We start from the raw sequence: 9624 nt of genomic DNA on the forward strand, positions 1-9624 counted from the left end.
TCTATTTCCTTTGTCAGTGTCTCTGTTTAAGTGGTCAAATTTGTCACCATTTAATGATTTTTATCAATTCGGGCTCATAGCTTCTCCAAATTTAACACAGGCCTGGTGTTAACTGTTTTTGAATTGCCATAGTCAAAATCTCCCTCTCCCTTGTTCTCAAAGCAGCCTATTTTCCAGCAGCACCTTTTCAGTTTGTCAAGGTCACAGAATAACTCTTTCCCAAGAGATCCTGTTTCCTGCATTTTTCCAGCCCTCCCTCTTCCTTCCAGCCTGATCCCCAACACACATAAGCTGTTTAACATAAAATCCAATTTCTCAAATTAAGATTCGAATTAAACAAATGAACCAAATAATTACTTTAAGAGAGGAACCATAAAAAAGAAAAAAAGAATGTGTTTAAGAGCACATAGCAATTTAGGTGTCCAGATAAGAGTGGTTGTCTTGCAGGAATCCAATTCTCTTTAAGTGGCTCAGAGTAGAAGAAATATTTTTCTTCAAAGAGAAAAGAACTTGTCAAAACCTGTCTTGATTTTAGCTTTTTCAGCCAGCTCTAAGTACCTTTAAGAGCTCCAATTCTATTTTTAAAAAGAACTTTAAAAATGAGACCAGACTTTCATAAATCCCTCCGATCACACTCTTGGCATTTAAATGGTTTCTGCCCTGTAAGAATTCTCTAATGGGAAGTGAGTTGGGAGCTCTGACGGAAGCTCTTTCCACATTCTAGGCACTGATAGGGTTCTCCCCTGTATGAATTCTTTGATGGGAAGTGAAACTGTCCTTTTGACTGAAGCTCTTTCCATATTCCACGCACTGATAGGGTTCTCCCCTGTATGAATCCTTCCCCCCACCAAAAAAATAATTTTTATTAACAGGCCAATCAAATCACATTAATTGCAAATCACATTAATTCCAAATTACACAGCCAAATTTTTAATTTTTTTGTTCGGGGTACCCATGCTTCGAGCTCAGAAAGGGATCCAAACATCTCTCTTGCTGCTGCTTTAATGTTCACAGTTCTGTATTCACATTTCTGTTCAATCTTCACTTTGTTATTTTCCTCATCTTCTTGTTGTTATTATCATATATTCCTTTTTGTGATCTCTGATAGTCTCCACAAGCGGGTTGAAAACAAACGTTGTTATATCCTGTGTGGATTTTGCACTCCTCCAAGAGCCATATCAAGAAAGACAGACGCCATTTCCGCACCTCCGTACAAAGCATTCCCAAAGTCTGTCCGTTAACTTCCACAGGCCAGCCAGTCTTCCTAAATTTTCTCAGGGGGCCCTGCCAGGTCAAACTCACAGTCCGATATAATAACAAACCATGGTCCTCCTCCCCCTCGATCTTCCTGTGGCCGGGCCTGCCGTAACAAATCTCTTTTTATAACTGCATCACAAAGAGCTTCCATTCCTTTCCTGATGTTCCCACTAGCCATGTCTTTGATTAGTAATTTATTTCCACGCAGTTCTTAATCATCCTGCTTGTAATCAGTAATTGCAACGGTTCTTTCTTGGGGGGAGGGTTATCGGGTACTCACATAAGATAAAAAGAAAAGTTTTTTCCTCCCCCCTTTTCAGCCCCGCTCCGACATACCAATCCTTTGATGAATCTTCTTCTTGATTTATTGTTGAATCCAGACCGTCGCTCCACTTCACAGAGATCACTTTAATTAGCAGTCTTAACTCCCGATCTTCGCTCAAAATATGTGCATTTGCTTCTTTCTAATTGTTTATTTTGAGCTCCTGCAACCAAGCGTGCAATCAGAGACAGCGTCCGGGAGAGCCGACCCACACGGGTGCTGTGCGCCTAGTGCCCTCACCCCCTTCTTTCGGATCAGGGAGTGATTTATGGCAACCGCAGGCAAGGACAGTGTTCCCCATTCCCTTGGGGTAACAAGGAAGGCTGCATACTCCCATATCAGCCTCTTAATTTCCTCATGTGAGACGGAGAGATGGTATTGTCGGCCATCTTCCAATGAGCCCCTAGAGGCCCCCTCTCCCCTGTATGAATCTGTTGATGGGAAGTGAGATGGGCCCTCTGATTAAAGCTCTTTCCACATTCCACGCACTGATAGGGTTTCTCCCCTGTATGAATCCTTTGATGGGAAGTGAGATGGGCACTCCGATTGAAGCTCTTTCCACATTCCATGCACTGATAGGGTTTTTCCCCTGTATGAATTCTTTGATGTGAAGTGAAACTGTGCTTTCTAATGAAGCTCTTTCCACATTCCACGCACTGATAGGGTTTTTCCCCTGTATGAATTCTTTGATGGGCAGTGAGATGGGAGCCCTGACTAAAGCTCTTTCCACATTCCATGCACTGATATGGTTGCTCCCCTGTATGAATTCTACGGTGGGCAGTGAGATTGTACCTGTGACTGAAGCTCTTTCCACATTCCACACACTGAAAGGGTTTCTCCCCTGTATGAATTCTACGATGGGAAGTGAAACTGCGGTTTTGACTGAAGCTCTTTCCACATTCCATGCACTGATAGGGTTTTTCCCCTGTATGAATTCGACGATGGGAAGTGAGATCGTGGCTGTGACTGAAGCTCTTTCCACACTCCAAGCAGAGATATGGTTTCTCCCCTGTATGAATTCTACGATGGGAAGTGAGATTGTGGCTGTGACTGAAGCTCTTTCCACACTCCAAGCAGAGATATGGTTTCTCCCCTGTATGAATTCTACGATGGGAAGTGAGATTGTGGCTGTGACTGAAGCTCTTTCCACATTCCACGCACTGATATGGTTTCTCCCCTGTATGAATTCTTTGATGGGACGTGAAACTGCGGTTTTGACTGAAGCTCTTTCCGCATTCCACGCACTGATAGGGTTTCTCCCCTGTATGGATCCTTTGATGGGAAGTGAGATGGGCACTCTGATTGAAGCTCTTTCCACATTCCACGCACTGATAGGGTTTCTCCCCTGTATGAATCCTTTGATGGGAAGTGAGCTTGGCCCTGTGATTGAAACTCTTTCCACATTCCACGCACGGATAGGGTTTCTCCCCTGTATGAATCCTTTGATGAGAAGACAGCTTTGCCCTCTGATTGAAACTCTTTCCACATTCCAAACACTGATAGGGTTTCTCCCCTGTATGAATCCTTTGATGGGAAGTGAGATGGGCACTCCGATTGAAGCTCTTTCCACATTCCACGCACTGATACGGTTTTTCCCCTGTATGAATTCTTTGATGGGCAGTGAGATGGGAGACCTGACTGAAGCTCTTTCCACATTCCAGGCACTGATATGGTTGCTCCCCTGTATGAATTCTACGGTGGGCAGTGAGACTGTACCTGTGACTGAAGCTCTTTCCACATTCCAAGCACTGAAAGGGTTTCTCCCCTGTATGAATTCTTTGATGGGAGGTGAGAGAGGAGCTATCAGTGAAGCTCTTTCCACATTCCACGCACTGATAGGGTTTCTCCCCTGTATGAATTCTACGATGGGAAGTGAGATCGTGGCTGTGACTGAAGCTCTTTCCACACTCCAAGCAGAGATATGGTTTCTCCCCTGTATGAATTCTACGATGGGAAGTGAGATTGTGCTTGTGACTGAAGCTCTTTCCACACTCCAAGCAGTGATATGGTTTCTCCCCTGTATGAATTCTACGATGGGAAGTGAGATGGGCACTCCGAGTGAAGTTCTTTCCACATTCCAAGCACTGATAGGGTTTCTTCTCAAGGGGATTTCTTTGATGGGAAGTGGAATGGGAGCTCTGACTGAAGCCCTCTCCACAGTCTGAATCCTGATATGGCTCCTCCACTGTGTGGATTTTGTTGTCGTCTCCCTTGTTCTTCATTTCCAATTCATCACGACCTGAAACTAAGAGTCAAACGGATTAGAGTCTCAGGAAGAAGTGCAGCCCCAAATTACGGAACAATGCTAATTAATGCTTGGGACAGAGAAAGAACTGAAGGTAGTTAGATGTTATAATGTTCCTTTTGTTCTGTAAAAATGTCTAGTTTCGTATACAAATCAAGTTGAATATTATATGTTTTCTCTCTTTAGTTTTTAAAAGTACAGCTTAACCTGGTAATGTCATTTTGTTCAAATTTAAATATGGATCTGTACTATCTTCATAAATAAAATGTGCTTTTATTATTATTTAAAAGGTGGCCAAAGTGGGAAAGTTCCCTGTCCAAAATTAAGATATACAGTGGTACCTCGGGTTACATACGCTTCAGGTTACATACGCTTCAGGTTACATACGCTTCAGGTTACATACGCTTCAGTTTACAGACTCTGCTAACCCAGAAATAATGCTTCAGTTTAAGAACTCTGCTTCAGGATAAGTACAGAAATCATGCCCCGGCGGCGCAGCGGCAGCAGGAGGCCCCATTAGCTAAAGTGGTGTTTCTGGTTAAAAAAAGTTTCATGTTAAGAACGGACCTCCGGAATGAATTAAGTACTTAACCCGAGGTACAACTGTATTCAATATGCTAAGTTGTTCAATATACAGTAATAAATCTAAACAAATTTTAAGAGCTTGAGAAATATTTGGGAACATTGACTCTGGACTGACTTGGTCATAGTCAGCTACCTTGTGGTGGGCGATGTAAGAGTAGGGGAATAAAAATGGCAAACGTGAACTTCTGTGTGCTGAAAAACACTTTTTGTATATTGAACAAATGTGTGTAGCAGCTGCCAAATTTAAATTTCTTTAGTGGCTAAAAATTTAATGATGATGTGCATCACCTTAAACCAATTTGGATGTGTTCTTAAATTCTCGACATCACAGAATACAGCAGAAACTTGTCATATCAGTATTATTATTATTAAAGTTTCCTTACAGTGGTACCTCAGGTTACATATGCTTCAGGTTACAGACTCCGCTAACCTAAAAATAGTACCTCGGCTTAAGAACTTTGCTTCAGGATGAGAACAGAAATCGTGCTCTGGCAGTGCAGCGGCAGCAGGAGGCCCCATTAGCTAAAGTGGCGCTTCAGGTTAAGAACAGTTTCAGGTTAAGAACGGACCTCCGGAACGAATTAAGTTCTTAACCCGAAGTACCACTGTACTTAAATGTTACATTATTGTGAGAAGTTACAGGGGACGAGGCAGGGGGCCTTCTCGATAGGGGAACCCACCCTGTGGAACGCCCTCCCATCAGATGCCAAGGAAAGAACTATGCAACTTTTAGAGGACTTCTGAAGGCACCTCTGTATTGGGAAGTTTTTAATGTTTGATGTTTTATTATGTTTTTCTATTTGTTGGAAGTTGCCCAGAGTGGCCACCCAGTCAGATGGGCAAGGTAAAAATAATAAAATTACCATTATTGTTACTACAGTGTTCACTGCCTGAGATTCAAAAAGCCTGGCTCTGTTTTGGGATGGAGTTTGTTTGGTTCAGTCGTGGAATCTGTGCCATCTCCAATGCCAAGCGACTCTTTGGTCAACCAGAGAGAGACAGAAAAAAGAACAAAAGCAGGAAACTTGACTGAAGCTAATTCAACATCCCAAATCACTCTGAAGCCTACATTTAAGAAGGCCTGGGCAGTTCAGACAGCCTGATTGTGGTTTTAAACGGCAGAACTGGAGGAAGAATATTCACAGGGAAAACAATCAATAGCCATCCCTCCAAGGTTTGCTGTGGGAGTGTTAACATCCCAGGTGCTGTGGGTGGCGCTGTTGAGCCCCATTGAAATATCAGAGGTTCGTCACATAGAGAGATGTCTTGAATTACAAAACAGATAGGATGATCCAATAGGGAGCCTTACCGAGAGAGTCCAAGATCCCACGATTCTCCTCCATGACTTCCTTATGGAGAGCTCTCTGGTCAGGATCCAGCAACGCCCACTCCTCGTCTGTGAAATGGACAGCTACATCTTCAAAGCACACTGGACCCTAACAGAACAGGAAAAAGGCTGTCGTCTTAGAGAACATTCACTTGGCTCTGTTGTTTTCTACAGCGGCCAGACCCCTCTCTGCCTTCCTCATCCCTCTCTCCTGCTGCAGCTTCTGCCTCGGAGTCTGGGCTGCTCTCTGCCACAGACTCCCTCTGCTCCCTGAGCCCTCTTCCCTCTCCAGCTTCAGACCCCTCCTCCTCCTCCTCCTCCCAGTCGGCTCCCTCTTCTCTGGCTCCTCCCACCATTCCTCTGCATCCAACTGTGTCCAGCCAGTCTGCATCCAAGCAGTCCTTCCCCACAAGGCTCCTTCCCCCTACCTGATCTGGGTCCACAGCTGCTGCCTCCCCTCCACCACCATGAAAAGATGAAGGAGCAGGTCTTGGTGGCATCATTCCGTCACCTGGGAGAGACCAAGGTAAGTGGAAACCGTGAGCGCCTGCTTCTTTCAGATGTGAAACAGTGCATCTCTCAGTACAGATGGGGCTTGTCCAAGTCTCCCCTGCTAGCTTCCGGTTCCGCTCTGCTTTAATGGAGGCAGCGGGAGATCAGTGGCAATGGAAAAACAAGGATGACAGGGTAATTCTCCTTGCAAGTTTTCCCCAGGGACAGGGGGGAACGGGCTTCACTCCCAGTTCGTCTCGGTACCACGTTCCGGCTCCGGCATGGATTGCGAGAGGCAGGGAGGCGCTGAGTGCAAAAGCCCTTTGCCTGCCGAAAACCCTCCTTCGCTGCCATTAAGAAGCAGAGGTTCTCCTGCCAATTAGAGCTCAATTTGGACTAATGTACAGGCGTTGCTGGAAGAGATGAGATCATAAACTGTAGAACTGAACCAGCTGCAGTAAACGTCTCCCCTGCTGAGTACATTTGTACATTTGTACCCATTTCATATAATAGTTGTGCAAAAATACATCTCTCCCCCCGCTCTGAGCTCCAGGTGTCTTCCCTCAAAAGATGCAAAGAAATCACAGATTAGTTTCAAAACCAAGAGAATGCGACAAAACGGGGGAGAAAACACTCCTTCCTCCTTACCCAGAGGCCTCACTCTGGCATCCAACGGAGTCTTCTCTGCCTCAGAAGAATCAAGACCCATTTCTGCCAAAAGATCCTTCCTCTGAAAGAGCAACAAGGATTCAAAACAGAGAATGGGGAGAAGGGTTAGAGAAGGAATGGCAGAGGCAAGCGCTTTCGGGGGACAGAGGTGAAAGCTGCTTCCTGCTTCTGCTAGACTGGTGTCTGGGGTTGGTTGCCAGGACCATGAAACATTGGTCCTCAAGGATCTTCACTGGCTCCCAGAACGTTTCCCAGCACAATTCAAAGCCCTAAACGCCCTCAAAGGCCCAGTATACCCAAAGGAGCGTCTCCATGAACTGAGGTCCAGTTCCGAGGGTCTTCTGCTGATTCCCTCACTGTGGTAAGTGAAGTTACAGGGAACCAGGCAGAAGACCTTCTCCACAGTGGCCCCCACCCTGGGGAATGCCCTCCCATCAGGTGAGAAGGAGATAAGAAAATGCATAACTTTTAGAAGACATCTGATGTCTTCTTATGCTTTTATATGTGCTGGAAGGCACCCAGCCACATGGGTGTCATTAATAATAATATGAAGAAGAAGAAGAAGACGACGAAGGGGGGGGGGGGGGGAGGAGATCTGTTCCTACATGCTTTCCAAAAAAGGATGGGCCATTAGGAATTGATTTGGGAATACTCTCCCTCCTCTTAGGAGCCCCTTGGGAGTATCCAGAGGAATGTCTCTCTCACCTGCTGCTCTGTCTGCTTCCTCTCCTCTGCCTGACTCAGGAGGAAACCTTCGGCCAGGGCCACCGCCTGGGAACTGGTCTCCACTCCGCATTCCCTCACCCAGATCTCCATCTCCTCTGGAAGGACAGCCAGGAACTGCTCCAAGATCACCAGGTCCAGCATCTGAGCTTTCGTGTGCCTTTCTGGCTTCAGCCACTGATGGTCAAGATGGTAGAACTGGCTGCAAACCTCTCGGGGTCCTTTGGCCTCCTGGTAGCAGAACTGCCTGAGCTGCTGGCTCTGCACCTCTGAGCAAAGGCTGTCCTCCTCACCCAGGATCTTCTGCACGGAATTTTCCCTGAATCCCCCACTGCTCCCCGTTTCCATGGCATGGCCTCTTCCTGCTTCAGGGCCAGCTGAGTCTTGCTCATCCATCTGGGCTCTCCGGAAGTCTCCAAGAGATTGGAAGGAGCCCCTTGGTCCTCTGCCAAGTTCTGTGGGTACTAATGTGAGGTGCAGAAAATCGTATGAATCAAACACACTATTCTATTGTAAGATGAAGAGGAGAAGAATGTTTCCTGAGGAAGCGTGGCTGAGTCTTGCTAGGAACCAGGGCTGGATTGCACCACAGCTCAGACTCCAAGCTGTCTGGGGGGAAAGGGGGAGGGAGAAGTCATAACTGTGAGTGACAAGTGAGTGTAATCTGGAGCCAAGGCAACAGTGGGGGTCCCTCCCCACCCCACTTCATAGTCCAGAGCTTCACCCCAACCCAGCCATATCTGCTTGGGTGGCTTGGTTAGCAGCAGGGCCCATGTCTAGCTCCAGCCACCGTCCCTTGGGGACTTCCTGCTCTGGATCCGAGGGGACGGTGGCAAGGCCCTCTGGCTGGAACTGCCCTGGAAGACGCCTCAGAAACTGGACTTTCCGTCAAATAAAGAATTGTTGTTGTTTAGTCCTGAGCGCCTCTTCGTGACCCCCTGGACCAGAGCACGCCAGGCCCTCCTGTCATTTACTGCCTCCCGCAGTTGGGTCAAACAAATAAAGAATTAGGGAGGGAAATGGCCGATATACGGAAATGTATTAATAGGGAGAGAAGGGAAGCTAAAGCGTTTGCAAGGAGGACGGTTTGTAAGCAGAGGTATTCCTGTCCTTCTCCTTCGTGGTCTTTCCCTCTTAATGTCCTTCTCCCTCCTCCCTGTCTTCCAGTCCCACCTCCCTGGCCAGGGCCTGAGGTCCCTCTGGCTCCCTCCCGGACCCCCAGCCTCTCTTCCCTCCCCTTCCCGCCTCCCGGGGCAGGGAGTTCCCCAGGCTTCCCCCGAGAGGAGACCCACCAGAGCCCGGCAGGCGAAGGCGAGGCCGGAAGGGACGTCAGAAGGGGGGAGGAGGAGGAGCGGCCCGCCTTCCTTTCCTGTCCTGTCTAGGAAGCCAGCTCGGCGCCCCTTAACCCTTCTCTCTCCCGGCGGAGGAGCCCGGGGCGTGGCGCAGGCGCAGAGCTGCTCCCTCTGAGGGGAAGAGGCCGCACTTGGGCCCGCAATGGGGGAGAGGGGGGTCTTGGGGGGGCAGATGGGGGCGTCTCTCTTGGGGGCTTCTGGGGGGGCTGCGGGGCAGTGAGCCCTGTCCCAGAAAAAGGGGGTCCTGGGGGGGCCTGGCAGGGTGCGGGGCCCCGGGCCGAGAGGAGGGCGCGTGTGCGTGGGAAGGGGGAACCCGTGTCCCGGAGGAGGAGCCCCTCTCTCTGCCTGGGGCTGCGAAGGGGCGGGGGAGCGGGGAGCCTTCCAGGGGGGGCGCAGGGGCCAGATGGGGGACCCGGGGGTGTCTCTCTTGGGGGCTCCTGGGGGGTTGCGGGGCAGAGCCGTGTCCCAGCAAGAGGGGGGCCTGGGAGGGTGCGGGGCCCCGGGCCGAGAGGAGGGCGCGTGTCCGTGGGAAGGGGGAACCCGTGTCCCGGAGGAGGAGCCCCTCTCTCTGCCTGGGGCTGCGGGGGAGAACCATGTCTCTGGCACCTGGAGCCCCTGGAGAAAAAAGGGGGGTGGAAATGCCACGGACAAC

The 9624-nt window shown here is 48.7% G+C and overlaps 1 protein-coding gene and 1 long non-coding RNA gene across 2 annotated transcripts in view; both read right to left on the bottom strand.

The window, feature by feature from the left end:
- LOC308484549 overlaps nt 1-9624 on the bottom strand; it is a 95951-nt gene that overhangs the window by 78724 nt on the left and 7603 nt on the right. The gene's annotated exons all lie outside the window — the stretch shown is intronic.
- Nucleotides 312-8942, bottom strand: LOC308484107 (uncharacterized protein). The gene is made up of 6 exons (XM_081018678.1): nt 8913-8942; nt 7603-8084; nt 6877-6958; nt 6165-6247; nt 5719-5845; nt 312-3824 (listed from the first exon to the last, which is right to left on the bottom strand). Exons 2-6 carry the CDS (start codon nt 8014-8016, stop codon nt 1918-1920), a joined length of 2613 nt encoding a protein of 870 aa, XP_080874804.1. The 5' UTR covers nt 8017-8084; nt 8913-8942; the 3' UTR covers nt 312-1917.

The sequence above is a fragment of the Podarcis pityusensis genome (genome assembly GCF_964106645.2).
Source record: "Podarcis pityusensis genome assembly, chromosome: 8".
NCBI lineage: Eukaryota > Metazoa > Chordata > Lepidosauria > Squamata > Lacertidae > Podarcis > Podarcis pityusensis.

Excerpts from the sequence above, each read along its gene's own strand:
- LOC308484107 (XM_081018678.1), bottom strand. The coding sequence starts at position 8,016 with ATGGATGAGCAAGACTCAGCTGGCCCTGAAGCAGGAAGAGGCCATGCC. Across the intron at positions 6,959-7,602 it reads GGAAGCAGACAGAGCAGCAG|AGGAAGGATCTTTTGGCAGA; the intron begins GTGAGAGAGACA and ends TTGCTCTTTCAG. Across the intron at positions 6,248-6,876 it reads TGCCAGAGTGAGGCCTCTGG|GTGACGGAATGATGCCACCA; the intron begins GTAAGGAGGAAG and ends GGTCTCTCCCAG.